General features: G+C 40.8%; 1 protein-coding gene across 2 annotated transcripts in view; it reads left to right on the top strand.

The window, feature by feature from the left end:
* Positions 1-16,633, top strand: part of RFTN1 (raftlin, lipid raft linker 1) — a 96,507-nt gene extending 79,874 nt beyond the window's left edge. For both annotated transcript variants that reach the window (XM_058833288.1, XM_058833287.1), the window contains exons 8-10: positions 9,280-9,383; positions 10,755-10,836; positions 14,224-16,633. In XM_058833288.1, coding sequence (XP_058689271.1) covers positions 9,280-9,383; positions 10,755-10,836; positions 14,224-14,661 — 624 coding nt within the window. In that variant the 3' untranslated portion in view covers positions 14,662-16,633. The remainder of the gene's footprint in view (positions 1-9,279; positions 9,384-10,754; positions 10,837-14,223) is intronic.
* Positions 16,634-20,175: the final 3,542 nt, after the last annotated feature.

The following is a 20,175-nucleotide window of genomic DNA, read 5'->3' as shown; positions in this document are numbered from 1 at the left end:
CAGTAATGTTAACCATATGTTTAAAACTGTTAGGAAATGAATAGAGGGTGAAACAGCAAGTATATACTGCTTCATACTACTGTGTAAGCTGTGTTTGACAGCACCTTATTTCAGAAGGCTGTGTTAGCACGGTAATTGTTCAGAGGAGATAGTGGGCATGGTCAGTGATACAGACAACTTCCATATTAGGAAGACTTTACATGTGTGTCCTTTCAGCCTGGAAAAGAGAAGAGTTGCAGGGAATGGAATAGGTAGAGAGCTCCTAAAACATGGGAAAGTGGTAAATAGGAATTCTTTGATATCTCTTCCAGTATAAGAACCAAGTGCCAAATGGCACTAGTCAAGGCCAGGTGCAAAGCAAACAAAAGAGAGGTATTTAATGTAATTATATATGCAGCAGATCTGTGTAACTCCTTTCTGAACAAGGCTGTGGGTTCAGGAAGTTTAGAGGATCTTGTTTTTGTACAAACATTTTAATTCAGATCAGGAGTGCCTTTTTGAAGTGAACCCTCTGATCCATCCTTAATATGCCTTACTTCACCTCACAGAATGGTCCCACAGTGCACAAACTGGATTCCTTTCAGTAGAAACTAAACCAGATATGCTAAGTATGCAAAACATTTGGGGCATGCTTGGTCTAATATATATTACTTTTCCTTAACCATCATTTACAGCCATGTTGGAAATAGTTTTCCAAGTTATAAACAAATTTTTGGCCAGAGCCAGTTTGGCTTTCAAACAACCAGTCCAAGGTTCTCCATCTCAATAGGATATTGGAAGAAAGTTAGGCGTAATCTGTGTGGGCACAAGACAGCTTCTGTCAAGCTACATGACAAGGATAATGGGGATCCTGTGTTGGCAGAGTGCTGACCAAAACACCAGACACACAGCAGAATAATATTTTCTATCAGGGCCCTTTGAAGTGTTAGAGGCTTAGTAGGTGGAGTATCATTTGCTTTCAATTCTAGCAATTCCATGCTGAAGAACACAGCTGGTCAATAGATTAAGGAATGAACCTCCCAATGCCATCTGGTGTGTCCGGAGATGCTGTACTGCTACACAGCATGTCTTTATGAGGGCTAATGCAGAGGATCTCCTTTTCCAGACATAAGATTTGGGATGTGCAATTTCAGAAACTGACTGATAGCATATACAGAGCTTGTCAGTGTGATCAGATTATTCTTTGCTGTAATTAAAAATCTGAATGCTGAGTGTTCCCTGGCAGTTTTGCTCTTTTGAGATCAAGTGTGGCTGTTCTGTGGGCATTACAAAAACATTCCACACCAAGCTGAAAGTGAAAGAGTATGGGGCAGAAAAAACTTTGTGGAGGAAGAATGTTGAGGCATTACGGAAGTCTTGCAAAGGTCTTACCTAGAGAAAGAGCAGAGCTGGTCACCTTGGTTTTCTCCTCCTGCAATTTGAATAACTGTCAGGATATATCTTGCCTCATGCTTTCTGAGACATAATAGGTGTAGGTAGGTAAAGTCACGGACTAGAGGACTAGAAGCTGGGAGATCTGTAGGCACTTGCACAGTGTCATACCCAGAAGACCAAGTGTTAAACCCTGTTGGAATTCAGCTTTTTTACCGTCAAGATGGGATAATGCAGTGGCAGAGGAAGGGACTGTAAAATGGGGAAGGAGAGAGTTCAGTGGTGACAGAAGATGTCCAAGAGCCAATAAAGGCTTCTTGCTGTTATAAGTGTTACAGAGATAGTTATGGAGCAGTGGAATGACTCATTATGTAGAAGATTAGGGTTTTTTTGGTGTACATTCAGCTCTGATCTACGTTAACATTTTCTATTTGTTATTTCCATTTTTACTAAGGCAGTGGAAGAGGCCCTGATAAGCAGCATGACATGAATGTATATAGTAGGTCCTTATTTAAAATTTGTATCAGATTTGGTTATCTGGATGAGCTTCAGTGTTATTCAGATGTGGTCTGAACTGAATGTAAATTTATGATGTAAATTTATTGTGCTGTATCCTAATTAAAGAAGAAGAAACAAACAAAAGAATCCCAGCCACAACAAAAGAAAGCGTTTTTGAGAAAGAGAGACATGCAGCATGTATCGATGCCCTTTAGAAAGAAAACCTTTCTAAATGAAAAGGTAAAGGGTTGCTGTTTAACCATTAACACAAAAGAGAGGGGTTGGCACACCTCTTAGCAGGGAAAGTGCTGCCTTTTTAATTGCTAAGGCTAATAGAGAAAACAAGCTGAACAGTGTGATGCACTCAGTATGTGTGTAAAATGTCAGTTTGTAGAGGATGTAAAGCTCGCAGCTGTCACAGTATGTGGTCCCGCCAAGCAGCAGACAGGATGTAATAGCTCTGAGTAATTTTAACTCTTTCTTCTCAAAGTAGAGCTGTGGCATCTTCTACAAATGACCACAGGACTCGTTATGACAAAATACTGCACTCATCCTTATCACTTTAACTCTAAAAATGTCAGGACATATTATTTCCACTGAAGTCTCTGAGATCTGGCCCTAAAACTTGTTTGATGGTTTTAATTCTGCTTGTGTAGGCAAATGTGGGTAGACAGTTCTGATTAATCAGAGCCTGCATGATTTCCCTCTCCCCATCTCTAAATCTGTCACCTTCCCTTCCCCATTACACAAGACAAAATAGCTAATACTGTCTTTAAAATAGAGTGCTATAACATTTATATTGCTGCATTGTTCTGTCTCTGAAGCTGTGTTCATTTTGAAAATACTGTCCTTAATTTACATGTATTTTCTCATTGAAAATCTTGAGCTGCTGATTCATCACTTTGTATTTGCTGCTGTACAATACCTTTGGTGTTATGACAGGAATTAAAATCTCAAATGCATTGTGGTGTTGCCATTTCCCTGGCAGACTTGAATGGGGTCAGTCTCCACTGTAGACATGGTAAACCTTTTAAAGTGCGACATAACAAAAGATTTAAAAATTTATCTCTGCTGAGCCTAGGTTGCAAGTTGCCTTAATGTAAGCCTTGAAACAAATTCTCTGGAAATGAGGATTTGATTTGTCTGTAAATCTGATTTAGGTCATATGTCAGTTAAGCCATGTTCTGCTGTCTCCGGCCACGGGAGAAAGGCACGACCGGGTCAGCAGAGGAGCTGATGGTGATGGGCATGAAAAGCCCAGGGGAGCCATGTGTGTGACCCTCTTTACTACTCAAAGGACAGATATGCTGCCTGGGCATAATATTTCAGCAATGTCTATTGCTGAATTCTTGTTGCTTTTTAAGAAGAGCTGAACAAAACCTTCAGGAGCCTCTTATCTTCCAAAAGTTTTTATAAGTCTTGTTTCATTCCTTCATATAAGATATGAAAGCAGCATATATATATATTTGTCTGCTGAACTCAGTAGACATAGGATTAAAATAAATTAAAATCCATAGGGTAATCTTTTAATTGGTTTTGATTTAGTAACAAAAATCTAGCAATATGGACTTGGAACGTCCCTGATAATTTCTTGTGGCTCTGGTAGCATTGAACATCTAACAAGGTGAACACTTCTTCTGTATGAGTAAAGGGCACTTAAAGTAAAGAGACTGAGCACAGTATAGATTAAAAAGTCCTTCCTAGCTGTCACAGTTTTCTAAGAATTAGTTCTCTGCTCACCCATAAAATCTTCAAGGGAAAGGTGAACATCCCAGATCTAAAGTTCCCACTTAAGAACAAGCTGAGAAAAAGTATTTCAGTCTTCTTTTATACTTCCTATAAAACCACCCTGGGCACATGTTTCTTTTGCCCAGTAGCTGACTCCAGCTGGGTAGTTCCCTGGGTAGTGCATCTGTGTGAGGATGTTGAAGGCTGTAGGAGTGGGTGCTGGGATCCCACAGGCTGCACACAGAGCCTGCCTGTGGCGAGGGGCAGGGCAGCACTCGCCTTCCTGCTGTGTGAGCCACTGGCAATGGATGATTTAGGCTTCAGCTGCAGTGCTTGCATGGAAATAGATCACTACTTGCATAACTGGGGAGTGGTGCACAAAGCCTTCTGGTAAAAGCCACATGTTGTTTGGGAATAAATTGTAACCAGAGGGAATTGTGTCAGGGAGGCTCCATGGGGATGATTAAGCTGCGTGTGTGGGGCATGCTGGGGTATGTAAGTTCTCAGGTAGTGTTTTTTTATGCTTTTTCTTCCCTCCAAAGAATTGATGGACAATCAGTAAAATCAATGCTCACCTTAAGGTACACTTTAAGTGTTGCAGGAATTGTGAAGGTAAAAATGCCATAGTTACTTAAGAAGGTGTACTGATGGATTGCTATCACATTTAGGTCTTGTGTTTCTGGAGACTTAAGTGGAGCTGTCCCATCATATATACATTGTCTGTGCAGTGGTTAGTTCAACACATTTCATAGGATGTTTCCTGTGTGGAAAACCCTCTGTATCAACACATTCACGTTGTCCAGCTTTTGCTGGACCTGTACTTTTATAAATGCAGAATTGTGTTGCTGTGCAAATGTACTTCTGTGTTACAGATTCAGGCAGTATCAGGATCTTTCTGCTAGAAAATAGGATTTGTGTCCACAGAAGTCACTGAGAGAAGCAGGCATTGTGGGCACAGGGTTTTTTGGGTTTTTTTTTTGGTTGTTGGTTTAATTTTACCCTAGATGTGGAGCCAGCTGTGAATGCTACTCAGCAGCCTGTGTGTGTACTGAAATTGTGACTGGATACATCTGAATTGCAGAAACACTCTTTTGACATGATGCTGCTTCATATAGTGTTACAGCCTTATTATATTCTCCAAAATATTTTGCATTGCAGGAATTCACATAGATATTAGTAATTGTAAATGACTCTAAATTACATATGCCCAGAATATTGAGGGAAAAGCCTGCCTGTGGATTTATTTCTCTTTTTTTCTCTCCTGTTACCTTTCCACTAAGGTCCCCATTTAGCAGCTACTCATTGGTCAGTGACCCACCTGCTTCCCAAAGCTACCAGTGGTTTCCAAGAATGCCAAGGAGCATCCACAGCCCTCTGCTCCACAGCTAATAGATGTGTAGCAGGTGTCTGCCAGCAAGGTGCTGTGGTGTGTTTCACATAGAAATTCAGGAGCAGCTCAATACTAGAAGAACAAAGACCAACTTTATTGCTGAAGCATTTGTGAAACCTCTCTTTTGCTTCCAATAACTGTTTTTAATGGTTCAATACTGTTACACTGTCAGCAGAAATTACATCTTGGAAGAAGTCTGAAAAGGAAAAAGGCAAATAATTCACAAGTTTAGAGCTTGAATTTAGTCCCCCTGTCAGTTGTGTTACTGCAAACATAAAATATTTGCAGCACGCTTTTACTGGGTCATTCTTGCACAGTCCAGATATTCAATTTCTCTCATTGCATTTTCTTTCTTTTCCACTATGGTGCAGGTCCTGCCTTTGCCACTACCATTTCTTTCCTTCAATGCCCAGGGACAGACAAGCTTTGGCTTTGGCAGAGCTGGGGACTGGCAGCCAGCCTTGGCTGGGGGTGCGCAGTGCAGCCCTGGTGGGCTCTCCCCTCTTTTTTTTTTAAGGAGCTGGGTTTGAATGCAGTGCCCATTTTCTGCAACAAACAGTAGGTTACACTTTCAAAGCAACTTGTTTTTTTTTACTTCCCATCCTCTTTGCCATCTGTCAGTAGATTTTAGTATGCAGTCTGTTAGGATTTGCTGATAAAGGTTTTTATTAAGATTTATTTAATGTGATTTTCAATCTACCACTCTTTAATCCATGTTGGAAAAAAATATTAAACAGTGACAATCCATAGCTGCCTTGTAACTAAATCACATTCACTTATCCCAGGAAAGAATGATTTCTGTAGAACTTCTGTCTCACAAGAGCTTAGTAGTTGTCTTGTTTATTTTCTTTCTGTGGTTAAAATTGCCGCAGTAGGGGGGGAAAGAAAAGAAAAATTGTTAATGCAGTTGTTTGTGTGGCTTGCCCTAGATATTATTCTTATCATTTTTTTATCTTTTTTTTTTTTTTTTCATAATGAGCAGAAGCAACTGTGAAAGGAAAAAATGCTGGAAACAAACAATACAACTACAAATAAAAAAATCCTTTTCATGTGATGCAAGTCAAGGGAAAAGCCTAGCTCAATATGCTCTGGCTTCTTGACACTCAAGGTGTGATCAGAGATTACTTATCATCCACAGGAGAGTGGGAAGCAAGTTAATTAAAATTTTCCACCCTTTCAGTGAATGAAATGTCTCCCAGTTTGAGACGTATTGTTTGAACATTTCTTTTTCAGGAGAGCTCTGGCACGGTTTTTTTCTACTTCTACTGGTGTTCAAATCCAGTATTTGTTAGTTAGAAAGAGCATTGCACTTTTTTTTGAGGGAATAGTGTGTTTGAAATTTCATTTCTATTGTCTCTAATAATAGTAGATAAAATAATTACTCTATTAAATATAAAATGAGTACAAGATGACTCTTTTTCTCTACACCCATCCCCCAGTGTATTGTTTGTTTAGAAGCATTTTTGCTCTAGAAAGCATTTAATATGACACCAATTAAAGGTCTGTATAACTGTGACTCCTGCTGGCACACAAATTCCACTCATCGGGTAGAATTACAGCCGATGATTCAGGAGGGGGAGGGAGAAATAATTTCATGTGGTCTTAAAAAAAGCTTCAATTATCTGTATTTGCAAGTCGGGAGTTTGAAGCCCATGTGGATTAACCTGTTTATTTTGGAGTGACTCCTTCCTCTCGTCTGTCTTCAAACTCAGCCAGTTATTGGGAGTAGTCTATTCCCCAAGGACCTGGAGATGAGGTGCAGTGTCTGACTCCAGCAAAGCGTTGTGGAGTGGGAGGGGGTTTGTTAAAGGGCCTGAGGAGCTCAGAGGGGGGAACACCTCTGCATCATGTACACACTTCCTGCCTCCAGACAGCCCAGCAGGCACACTGGGGTGTTGGGTACCAACACATGGGAAAAACAGGAGCTCACCTTTTTGTATCAACTGTGTAGAACTCTTTAAATAGACAGGTTATTTTTGATTTTTTTACATTGTCAGATTTAAAAAGAAAACCCATTTTTTAAGGTCTAATTGACTTAAATTTATTTTCTGGTAACTTCACCCTTTTGAATGTGTTTACCTGCTTGTTTTCTTTCTGCATCACTGGGTTGTGAAATACACCATCATCTGCTGCAGATGATTCTTAATCCTGACAAGTCAGACAGGTCCAAAGCCAGCCCTGTCTTGCTGCTCAGAGCCTTTAGGGACAGGGGTTGTGGCAGGAGTGATGGCATGTCCCTGAAACAGTTTGGCTTCTACAGCAGCCAAATGAGCTCTGCGTGGTATTGATGTCCTTCCTCATTGCCATAACCTCCCTCTGATTTCTGACATTTGTTGCATATCCTGATGCAAGAAGAAGGTTCTCCCTGCTAATCACCCACCTAAGGCAATGAATTCAAAATAAAAATCCTCTTTACAACATAAGATGTTCCTCAGGGCACAGACAAGCTCTGCTGTGCCAGTCTTTCCTGATCTGCTTCCCTCCTCTAAATGAGTGAGCCCCTTCTGGTTTTTCCTCTGCAGACAGTTTGATGGAGGGAATGTTTTAGACAGATCCTTTTATGTGGCACCTCATGAAGAGCTTGTGATGGTGGATGCTCTGACCTTATTCCTAATCATCATGTTACATATTTTCATCTTTATTTTTTGAAGGCACTGTTGACCAATTTCATAAATCTCGGTGTGTTATTCATATGTCTTTTTGAGACATTATATCTTAAAGGCATCTAGATATGTCATGATTTTTTTATTAACCTTGGACACTGTTTTAAAAACTGGGAGGAGTGTGCAAATATCCGTCTTCAAGAGGGAAATGGGAGTCAAAGGAGGCTCTGAAACTGCCATGGTCACAGCTGCAGAATAAGTCCTGATAGCGTCAGTGGACACAAGTTAAGGGCTATGTGGTATTGCCTCCCTCTCACAGGGTGTCTCATTCTTCTCCCATTTAGAAATTCCAGTTTGTACAGGATGATGTTTTAAAGTAGCACTACCTCTCTAAGCCCCCACAAGGTTCTGTACAGAAGTAACATTAGTAGTGTCCTCTTGCAGGCTCTTTCTGGGATAGAGATTTTAAACATTTTCATTTTAAGCAGGACTGATAGCGCTTCTTCAGCTATTTACACTTGTAGTCATGATCGGGTTTTTAATAGGTATAGTCAGGCAGTCATTCAGTTATAAAGATATAAGTGACCTAAATTACATTTGTTAGAAGAAAGGAACAGCTGAGATTGGAATTCACTAAAATACCTTGAAATAACTACAGCAGGATTTGGATTAGTTCTGATCAAATGACTATTTCATTACTGTGGAATAAATGGATTTTTTGGAGCTGCAAAACTATTGTGCCTTCCCTAGTGTTGCGAATTGGCAGTTAAAACTCCTTACATGCACATGAAACCAGTGTAAGAGCCTGAGATTTTTGTCAAATGTAATTGTTATTCCGATCAAATTTAGTTAAATTTGTAGAGACTAGTAGTTACCATTTGTCTGCTTTGTGTTTATTAAAATTAAAAACTAGTAAATATGCTGTAGCATCTATTCATTAAATTACTGGCAGTCTTGGCAATTAGACACCTCACTGGAATAATCTTTGTTGAAACCACCAGTGGTTCTTTCTGTGTGGATTGCAGGGTCTGCCATTTAGTTGAAAGGGAATGAGCAAGGCTCTGCTGGGTACATGTGCAGCAGGAGCCAGACTCCTGCAATGAAAGGCAAAGCTTTTCGTCTCGCCCACAGATTTCCTGATTCAAAATAAGAAGGCAGTGATGCGTATTTGCGGGCGATAAAAGGAACAGACTCATATTTTTTGTTGCTCTTGTTGGCTATTTTCCTTTTGATCCATCATGGCAGAGTAGCACAACTGTGCAGATATTCAGGATGTGCTGAAGCTTAGACAAGTGCAGAATCTGAGCAAAGCAATGCTGTCATTTATTAACTACTTGAACATAATTTTTCTCTGGAGGAGATAATTGATAACATACAATGAATTAATCTGGAATGATCTAAAGCTAGATGGATGAGTCAGGCAGTGTAAGAACACGATCACAGATGTTTACCATTTTAAACAAACTGCTTTAACAGTTTGGGATGTATGGGCGGTCGGTCATTTGTCTCATGTTTTTGAACGTTTTCCTTCCTGCCTAGCTGAACATAAAACACGACCCACTTCAGTGCAAAACCCCTTTCTGCCTCTGAGAAAACCCACACATGTATTTTTTCTTGGGATTTTTTTTGGTGTCAAGCTAAATGTCGCACTCCAAGTGATGATGCCAACTGTTGCTTTTCCTTCCCCAGGGAGTTGAAGTGCAGACAGATTACGTTCCGCTGCTGAATTCCCTTGCCATGTACGGCTGGCAGCTGACGTGTGTGCTTCCTACTCCCATTGTGAAGACAAACAGGTAGGGAGGGGTGGGTGCTGCCATTTGGCCAGGGCCATTGCTGTACAAGCACCGCAGTCTGCACAAGCAATTCCCTGTGCAGGCAGTGTGGATTTCCTTGCAAAGCCTGCTGCAGCTGTTCTCGGGGTTTTCCGAGCATCACAAGCCACATGTGGCAGGAAGCACATGTCTGGTGGGCAGAAAGACTGCAAGGTGGCAATGTGGTTTCTGCATGAATTTTCTGGGTGTTGTTTCTGCCTCTCTGTAAACTCCATGAGTTAAATTCCTGCTCTGGATCTTCGAGTAACATCCTTTAGAGGAAAGACAAAATGTGTGATAATGTTTGGAGTGAGATGTTGTCTAGCTGAAGAAAAGTAATTTTATTCAAAATAGATGTCAGTCTAATGCTGCTGATACAGTCTAGCTGAGCAGAACCCCGTGAGATTAGTGTGTCACTGCTCTAGTAGCTTTGTGTGCAGATATAATAATACTCTGGTCTACTTGTTATTATTTATATTCTGTGTTTTTAAATATAAATGCAAATCACTTAAAAATAATCTTCATAACTGGTGAAAAACAATCATACCACTTATTAATCATGAAGATGGTGCTTTCTGTATTTTCACTGGTCAGGAATATATTTATATGTATATGTAGACCAATATAATCAGTCACGATTTTCTATCTTAAAAGAGTAAAATATGCCCAGTTCTTTACGAGATTTGGATGAAGACTACTCCTACACGTAAAAACCTAAAAAGTAAAAGGCCATCTGTGTTGAAGGAAAAACTGTATTTAAGTTTTGCATAAATGTTTAAATATAAGAATGAATCAAAAATCACAGTTATGATTTGTAATCCCTGAATCTTAAAGATATATATATATATATATATATTATTTCTCTTCCAGATTTCTGTATCCCACTAATACCTTGAGTAACAGAGGTCAGTGCAGAAGGGCACCCATCCAGTGGTTGTTCCTCCTGCCATGCTGACCTACAGGGAGCACCCAGCCCCATTCCAGATCAGTGCCCCAGGAGGGAGGGCAAGAGGGAAGGAATGCTCTAGTGTTGCTGAGACACAGGCACCGGGACTCTTTGGGTTCTTCCTTTTTGTTCCAAACAATTTATTCTGTATTTACACACTAATGCTAAAACATTCAGCAAAATTGTGTCACAGGATGACAGGCTCTATCAATCTGAACATTCCACTCTCCCTGCCCCCCAAAATACCAGACTGCTCAGAGACACCAGGGGCAAGCAATGTGAGGATCATTCTTCATTTTGTTCTTCTTTGACCTGAAGAAATAAATGACTGAGATGGATTTTCACTTTGAATGATGCTGGATGTGAATTTAATTCATTCTCAGGAGTGTGCATTTGTTTCTTTTCAGGGAGGGGAATTTATCTACAAAGCAAATCGTATTTCTTCAGAGACCATCTTTGCCCCAGAAAGCAAAGAAGAAAGAATCTAAGGTAAATAACCTTGACTTTCTGGTTTCTTTCAGTTTTGCTGGTGGTATTTTTATATTGAAACTGATTTCCCATAGAAGTAAAATGGCTTCTTCAATGTTTCTGCGATACAGTAAAGAAACACAAGGAATAGAACTGTTCAAATGCAAGAAACAAAAAATGCTCAAATGGATGTGGATGCCTGTATGTATTCCCACTTCCATTTTTAAACACATTGCTGTGGGAACTCCTGCCCAAACCTGTCATGTTATACAGCTGGAGAGAGAAATACAGGGACTGGAAACTCTCTGAGAAAGTGATGGCCTTCCTACAGTGGTGAAATTTGCCTTGCCCTTTCAGTATGCAAGGGATCGGGAAAGCCAGATGAAAAGATCTCTGGAACCACACGACAATGAGGTTGCTGACTAATGCAGCCTGGTTTTTGTTCTGGCTCTGTGGGCTTTGGTGAGTGCTGCCAGCCCAAAGTCACCTGCAGGAGTGGGCGCTTGAGGCCATGCAGAGCTGAGCTGCAGCAGATCAGAAATGCTGAGCGGAGCTGAGCACCAGGAGCATTTTTCTCAACAGTTTAGATAATTGCAGATAGTTTACATCTGTGAAGCCCTCACTGTTTTGGAGCCTGGTTCTTTGAAAGTTGTCCTTTTGATACAGTGCAGGCCAGGGGAGTGTTTGAACTGACTGAAGCAGGAGAGAACTACTGGGAGTGTGACTGATTTAGGATTTACCCTCTCTCATTAGCAAAGCTGGAGTCCAGAATATTGTGTGAACTTGTTACAAAGCCAATTTTTTCCTTGTTTTCACTCTTTGTTTTCAGGTGATTAAAGGGATCTTGGGATGAGTGTTAACATTGCCTGTATTTGGTCATTCTTTTCCTACCACTGTGTGTGGTTTTAGTGGAAGGGATGGGAACCCAGTATGTGGCTGCTCATCCCCAAATAGAGAAAGAAGTATGATGCTGATTTCTTGTATTACAATAACACATACATACCATCCAGATGACTGAAAACTTTGTTTAAGTTTTTTTCATTCTGGGTTATAAAAACTTACTTAACAATGTCTGGTTGACAAAACAAAGGACTCACTCGTTGGCAGTGTTAAATATACAGGCATATTTGAGGGCACGAATCACTACAGCACATTTTCATACCAAAGGTCAAGGAAGGATGACATACCTCGATTACAGCTCTATAAAGGGATGTAAGACTGGTTCAACGTCTGTAAGTGGTTGTTGTGCCACATCAAAGATGCCAACCCAAGCATTTGATTAAAAGTTGCTGAATATAAAAGTTGCCCATATAACCTCCCAGGGATTTTTTTTAACTTAAACTATAGCATGTCTAAAATGTTTATAGATAACCATCAGAGGAGGGAAATTGGATGATAACAGGATATTGCACTCATGGAAAATGTTCTGTCCTATCTTTGCACATCAATGAACTGTTGTTTAAGGTAGTCAGAGGAACAGAAAAGGAAATACGCAAGGAGTGGTACAGCTTCTCTCTTCAGTGCAAAGTACTTCTATTAGTGTAATATTCAATCAAGGATGAGGTAATTGTGTTCATTCACTTTATACAAAACTGACACTTATTTTAGCAGAAACTGGGTGAATGCATTTTGGTGAAATAACGGTGTAAGTACCTGACTAAGTACACTTACACACACACACGAAACCTCCTACAGTTTATCACTTTTAGAGCCCTGATCTTAACCTTCTGTCAAAGACAGCTTTGAGTTAAGTGGAGTAGTGGGTGCCCAGAACTTCTGCAAATCAAAGAAGAAAAAACTCAGGTGTCTGAATTTTAAACAGCTGAGCTCAACAACTGAGATGTTATCATTCCTCTTTCTCTAAATTGCAGTGTTATTGAAGTGAAAGATAACTTCCCGTAAGTAAAACCGAGAACAGTTATGTGAAAGCCAATTTCTTTCTTTTTTTTCCCTTCTCCTTTTACAATAAGTTCTGGCTACCAGGAGGAAAGAACATAATTCCAGCTTTGTAATCTAATAATAAGTTTTGAATAGCTTTTTGATTAAGAAATAAATAGCTAGATCAAGAAATTTATGAATACAAAATCTTTTGGCCAGCCTCAGCACAGACCCAATTTCACTGGAGAAAATGGCTTCTCTGAATATGGCTGGGTTTGCTCAATGTCCTATTTATGCCATTCAAATATTGCCTCCTAACCCATTCCTGAGCTTCCATCAGCAAATGACACTGCTGAAAAAATGGTTGTGCACATTCAGAGGTACTTAGCAAACTTGTGTAGGATGGCTTAGATGTCCAGAAGAGGCCTTGAAGTTGGTAAGGGCACTGGAGCACCTCTCCTCTGAAGACAAGCTGAGAAAGTTGGGGCTATTCAGCTTGGAGAAGAAAAGGTTGCATAGAGGAGACTTTACAGCAGCCTTCCAGAATCTGAAGGGGGCCTGCAGGGACGTCTCAAAGAGACTCTTCACCAGGAAATGTAGTGGTAGGGCAAGGAGTAATGGTTTCAGACTGAAAGGGGGCATGTTTAGATTAGATGGTAGAAAGAAATTCTTTACTGTGAGGGTGGTGAGACACTGGCACAGGTTGCCCAGAGAAGCTGTGGGTGCCCCACCCCCTGGCAGTGTTGAAGGCCAGGTTGGATGGAACTTGGAGCAACATGGTCTTCTAGGAGGAGTCTCTGCCTATATCTGCAGGGTATTTGAAACTAGTTTACTTTTAAGGTCCATCCAGTTCAAACCCTTCTGTGATTCTGTGACTCTGTGGTCTGGCTTTCCTTGGGAAACTTGATTTTTTTTTTGACAAAGGAAGCAGATATAATAGTGACATATTTGTCAGTCTTTATATACATTATACCTGTCAAGTTAGTATTTCAAGGTACTGCTAGTTCCCTTTTTGTTTTTTAATAGTAGTTAAAACAGTTCTGAAATGCCAGGTCCTGTGGGAGTGCTGCAAGTAGCAGCCTCACGCTTTTTCATCAAAAGACATTCATACAGATGGTTCAGAATGTTTTACTGTTTGGGTATGGTTGTGGGCGTGGTGTTAGCTCTGCTGTTAACCTGGTGAAAAGCACTGGAATCATGCCAGGGGATTGCTTCTGTCTGCACTTATGCAGCTTTGCATATCCTTCCCTTCCACACAGTGTAGAGAGGAACCCACCAGGCACTTGCAACAGCAGAAGCATAAAGCATCGAGCTCTCCTTCCTCTGTGAAACAAAGATACCTGTGTGGACAGAAATCATCTTAGGCCATCTGATTTGGTCAGGCAACTTCTTTTAATCTTGTGTCTTTCTGGTCAAACCCTTTAGTCTTTGAATTAAAATTACCTAATCAAAACATGTCTACTCAGGATAGTAAATGTCCGTGTGAGATTGCCTCTAATGGTCTTTAACATTTGGATCCCTTCTTTGTAGTTTCACTGGAGGTTCTCCAAAGAAGACATGCACAGCAGAAAAACGAAGAATTCCACAAAGGCTAAATTAAGTACTAGGGAGAAGCAAAGGGCACAGGAGAAGCAAGAATTTGAAGTCACAGAGAACACGAGAAACTTAGAAGCACAAATCTCAAGAGCAGCCAAGCCTGATCCAGAACAGCAGCCAGATGATGTCATAGACTTGAGAGACGAGGTAGCCGGCACCAACGACAGAGGTACCCACCACGACAGAGCGCCAGTGGAGACGTGTCCTGTCAGCTGTGACACTGGTGACAATGCTGGGCAGGTCTGCCTCAGCCAGAGCGTGCCCGACTGCCCTGTGGGGGAGGCTTCTGAGGGCGGGGGCTGCGCGCCAGGGCTGGACAGCTGCAGCGGCAGCGACGGGGCAGCACTGGACATGGACTGCTCCTGTGACTAAGACCTACTTTTCTGAAACCCTGTGAGCGGCTGATGCTTCACCAAGACAAAAGAACAGATTTTGATAATCCCCACCACTAACTCCATTGCTCAACTCAGCATTTCTTTTGCATTTCTTTGACTTACTTTGCTCCTTAGCACTCTGGTATCTTTAATATTTTAAATATCTACAGGGCCCAGGCTTTTCAGCCCACAGAAACCGCAGAATTCCTTTCTCTATATGTAGTGGGAAATGCGCTCCTAGAGCTACACTTCAATTTAAAAAGTAGGGAGGAACAGAAATCATACTTTTTTCCATGACCAACCTTAGCAAGCCAGCTTTGAGCCTGGGTCAGGGCAAGCGTTCGTTTGATCAGATTTTACTATGTAGTACTTTCTTGTTCACGTAGCTTTTCTGGAGAAGTTATTATGCCAGATGTTATTTTGTCACTAGGCTTGTAGTGTCATAAACATGATATTTGGACTTCAAGAGGTTGAAACTGAAGTTGGAAAGCTTAGATAAGATGGCTGTTATCTATACCTTTCTCCAGGAGCACACTCACTGATGATACTCTCTTCTGAATTTTATTAACCCTTACAGATCTTTAAGCAGTAAGAAAATTGTGTACCTGTTCAGGCACAGTGGGTAAACAAACCCCGTGGTGAATTTGTGAGGTGGATGATTCCAATACAGTTTGGTCTTTTCCAATCAACAGTTCATCAGTAGCTGTGGGGGCTTCAGAAGACAGAAAAACAGGAAACGAAAAGGCAGGTAAAAAGTACTTCTGTCAGTGGTTATCCTCACTAAAATTGGAATTAGATGTTATCTCCTGACCTTTTCCAGGTGGTTTTGCACCACTTCCTCACTGTTATGAAATACCTTGTGGTAAAGAACTGAAATTGTACGCAGGGGTCCGTGGCCAACAAATGTCACTAAACGACCTTCCAAAATGAAAATACCCTAACAGACAGTTTTTTTCATACAAGTAACGATATTTTGGGACTGATACCTAATGGAATTCTGTAAAATTACCAAATTTTTTTATGTTTGAAGCTACATAAAAATATTTACAAGTGAATGTACATGTAATATAGTTTCTGTGCCAATGTTCTCCAAGTACTTCAGTATTTTTACAAATGTAGGAAGGAGTGGTTTCTCTCTTCTTAACCACCTTCATTCTTATTTAGAAGTGGTCAAGTAATCTGGTAACAACGTGAGAAAAACATTGTAAATTCCCCTGCTTTTCTTGTTTTAAAGCAAGAAGTAGAGCTCTGTAAGTGATTAGCTGTTTTTTCCCTTGACTGATTTGTGCTTGATAATTTTCCTTAGTCTTCAAATCAAAATGCTGTACAAAGGACTATGTTCTGTATCAGATATGCACCTAGAGTGGTTCGAAAGCATCTTTCATGCCTAAAAATTACTCAGTTGGCAGAACATTGCAGAGAAGGGAAAAATTACATCACTTAAATATTCATTAGTTGGGATGAAGGCACTCAAGTTTAAACCATTTGATTTCACACACACGAAGAACAGTGGTAGTTTTGTCATTGATTAGAGTGTTTTATTTTGAATTCAGTGCTTTAACCACAGGACTGTAAGTAACTTCAGTTTCTGATGCTATTTTTCAACTGTTTATTTGGTATTTTGAGATTACACTGGGATTCCAATAGCCTCAAAAATACATTGCTGCAGTTGTTCTGCTTAAATACAAGGTCTCTCCTTTGTACAATTTTAAGTTCCTGTTCACAGATTTTATTAGCATAAGATCCTTTTACTGATGGTTTCTTTCTCAAGGAACAGCTTTGTATTAATCTTGTTTAAAAATTAACTATATTTAATGAACATTTTGCTAGTAGAAAGTGTTGCAGCAGTAAGACATCTCCAAATACTTTTTAATAGAAAACATTTATTGGATTGCAATTTGACCTTGTTTAACTGAATCCTAACTGCTTACAAAACTAAAGAGAAATAAAGGTCATGAGGAGATTCCTTATTTGTGGTGTGTGCACAAATGCCAGTTATTCATCCCCAAAAGGAGGAACTCTGTTCTCTTAAGTGGTGATGAGGGGAAGCTCCTTACTACTGAATTAGCGGTAGTTACTGGTGCTACAGAACTGGCTACTTGGTTTTCCTTCCCCAACAGGGCATGGAAGGGCCTGTGGGGAAGTTACACTTGTGTAAATGAAGGCTTGATTTAAAACTTTGTTCCTGTAAAAGCTGGGTTACAGTTGGGAAGAGTAGAAGAGAACTTGTTTTTTTCAGTTTCAAAAGGGCAGCAGGTTTGGGGTTTATAATCTCATAATCAGTTCCAACTTGTGATGTTGAATTACTCTGAGCTGGTTCAGCTATCTGAACTTGTGCGCGTGCTTGTGCACAAGGAGAGTCAGAGAGTCTAAATTATCTCCCAGACAGATGATCCAGATGCAGTCAGGGCTGGGGAAGGCAGGTCTGGGGAAGGCAGGTCTGTGGTGCACCAGCAAGGCTCCACAGTTATTACCTGGCTTTTATCTCAGATGCTTTTGCCATTTTGGGCCTGAAGAAGCAGGACCACCAGAGTGGCCAGGGAAGTGAAAGACAGCAGTCAGCAAGTGGTCATCTGAACAAGCCACCAGCTGTTTACACAGGAGAAGTTCAAAGGAGAAAATCCAGCTGAGGCACTGGAATGGGCTGCCCAGGGTGGTGGTAGTGAGGCAAATGGTGGAGGTGGAGTCACTGTCCCTGGAGGTGTTTAAGAAAAGACTGGGTGAGGCAAATGAGGAATGTCAAAGAGTAGTGGCTGAATTAAATGAAATATGGAAAAGGATTTTTAAATTGTAACAAACAGTGGGGAGCTGGGGCAGAGGGATACAAGTATGATGGGTACTGTGTCCAAATTTTTGAAGCGTCATAGTGAAAATAACTACGTTAAGAGGGGTTAAGTGCACAAATGATGGACTGGTCCTTCAACTTGCATTATGTCTTTGATTATTGGATCTGTGCACTTGAAAACAGTATAAATGAAATAGCCCAAAGTAGCTTTAATATATGCGTGGAAATGAAGCTAAGTACAAAACAATATACCCATTTCTCCCTAATTTGGCTCTTCTGTCAGCCTTGATTTCTGAGGTGAGCAGAGGAAGAGCTCTGCATTTGGATATCCTGCTTTTTCTTTGTAGTTGCTGTGACTCTACATTTGCCTCAGGGAGCCAATTATAGGGCAGAAATGAAGCATGATCAGCCTTTCATGCAGGAATTTCATCTTCCCAGAACTGAAGAGTATAAGAAGAGCAGATACTAATTTCTTGCTGATAAATATTTCTCAAGTATGTTTCTCTAAGTATGAGGAATGCCAGCAAACAACACACCTATGAATTGTAGTTGTAGACACAGTTCCTATGTCTCTGAGACTGTGAGTGGAGATGTGCTTTTGGCTTTAGAAGGTGATCTTCCATCCTCAGGAAGGTGCCTGTGGTGCTGGATGTGGCAGCTGACTCTAATCAGTACCTTGCTTATACATTGAAAGGGGAAAAAAGGCTTTTCAGTTTTAAGTGCTTTCTGTTACACACTTACAAAAGCACCCTACCAACTAAAATGATGTAATGGTAACTGAACAGCCACTCTTTTTCCAGCAAATTGATGCAAATACTATAAGAATATTTGATACTTATTGCACCAGATGAGCACATAGCAAGCTGGTATAATATGTGTCACAAGGAGAAAGTTTAATAAGGCTGCACCACCAGGTAACTCACAAACCACCTCCTTAAGTTTAAATATAAATGTATAGGTGGACACATCTTGCACTCCTCATTCTTTATTGCAAAAAAAAAAAAAAAAAAAAAAAGCATCAGTCTACTTTTTCTCCTTCAGTAGCTCCTTAGCTGATGGCACAAGTGTAAGAAGAATAAACATTTTCTAAGATGACAAGATGCACCAAAGTGATGAGAATATTTCTCCAACTCAATAGCAGCTGAACAGCAGGTGCTGCTCTCTGTTCCTGCCAGTGCAGGCCAATATCATGTTTATTGAATTATTTGTAGACCGTGTGTTTATATGGGTTAATGTTTCTGGGATGTTATTTTTATCTTCAATTATGGCAGAGTCAGATCCAATAGCAGACTTTAAGGTGAAACTGACATCTCACTAGAAGACCACGAAACTCTTTAGAAAGAGACTTCCAAAAGATTGTCAACAGGAAAAGGCTGTGGAGGAAGGGGATGTCAACAGCTTTACGGATTTCTTGGCTAAGAAATGGCATTTATTACCAGGTAAGAAAGGACTTCTTGCTCACAGTACCAGGGGTTACCACTATTTGGGGGGTGGAGGGCATGAAATAATTATTCTTGTCCATGTGTCAGGGCAGTGTACGTGTGTTTCGTCCTGCTCTTCAAGCGGGTGAGCCCACACAATTAGAGAGATGTGTCCTTGCCCCACAGCACTCAGGTTGAGTGTAACAGGGGATGACAGAAGGAGGTTAGAGGGAAAAGAGGATGATAACAGAAGCAAAGGTTTCAAAATGCCTTTTGTTAAATGGACATTTTGGTACAGGTCTGAGGAGTGTTTGTGAAAGACATGTAATTTGGGCTGCAGAAAGCCCTCTGCATTAAGGGAAGAAAAGGGTTGTACCAGTTTATAATTCATGAAATGATTTAGAAGTTGTAAGAAAAACAACATTTAAAGGATTTTTAGACTCTTTTTATCATGATACTTAAAATACAGATGAGCCTAGTGTGTGGCTATTTTAGGGCACCAGTACTTCCTGATAGCAGTGTATTGCACATTCCTAGGAAAACCCTGCTTCTTTCGAGCATCAAGCTCTGACATGTCAGCTGCAATCTCTGTGAACACAAAACCCCCTTGGTGTTATTTTTTGTGACAAGCACGCTGTCCTATTTACATTCTAGAGTGAACTAACAAGGAAGCATTCATTGAAATAGGGGTACTCAGAAGGAATCTTCCTCTCATTTGAGGAGGAGGGATTGGATGAGACATCCCCTCTGGGCTTGCAGTGGCTGCACAGGGTGCCAGCCATAGCAGCTGGCAGTGGCACTGCATGGAACAGAAGCACAGAACAGACCTACACACACATGGGACAGACCTAAGTGCATGAGGCTGCAGGCAGCAGAAGGTACATATTTAGGGGCAAAGCCTCATCAGTATATCACTACTGTCCCCAAGAGGCAACTCTTAAAGGTATATTAATGAGAGTCATCTCTCCTGCTGGAAAATACAGCCTGTCCTTCAGTTGCGTGTGTTTCATGTGGCAGCAGGTACAGCATGTTCTCTTTGATGCCCAGGAAGTGCTGGCATTATTTCATTTATCAGCTTCTGACACAGTCCCAGGAGTAGCTTTGTGCTTCACTCAAAGCAAGGGCCCGGCCTTTCCTGGCAGGGCTGCCTCTGCAGTTTGAGGATGAGGTGCACATAGATGTGGCAGTAAGTAGCCCCCAAGCTGTACAACATACCAGATTGATATAAAGAGGGTACAACTGAAGCATTCTGGAGTTGAAATGATTTCTTGGGACAGAGCTACAGCTGGGCTTGAGGCCTTAGCCA

The sequence above is a fragment of the Poecile atricapillus genome, chromosome 2 (assembly GCF_030490865.1).
Source record: "Poecile atricapillus isolate bPoeAtr1 chromosome 2, bPoeAtr1.hap1, whole genome shotgun sequence".
NCBI lineage: Eukaryota > Metazoa > Chordata > Aves > Passeriformes > Paridae > Poecile > Poecile atricapillus.
The sequence above is the reverse complement of the archived record's forward strand: the minus strand, read 5'-3'. Positions and strand labels throughout refer to the sequence as shown.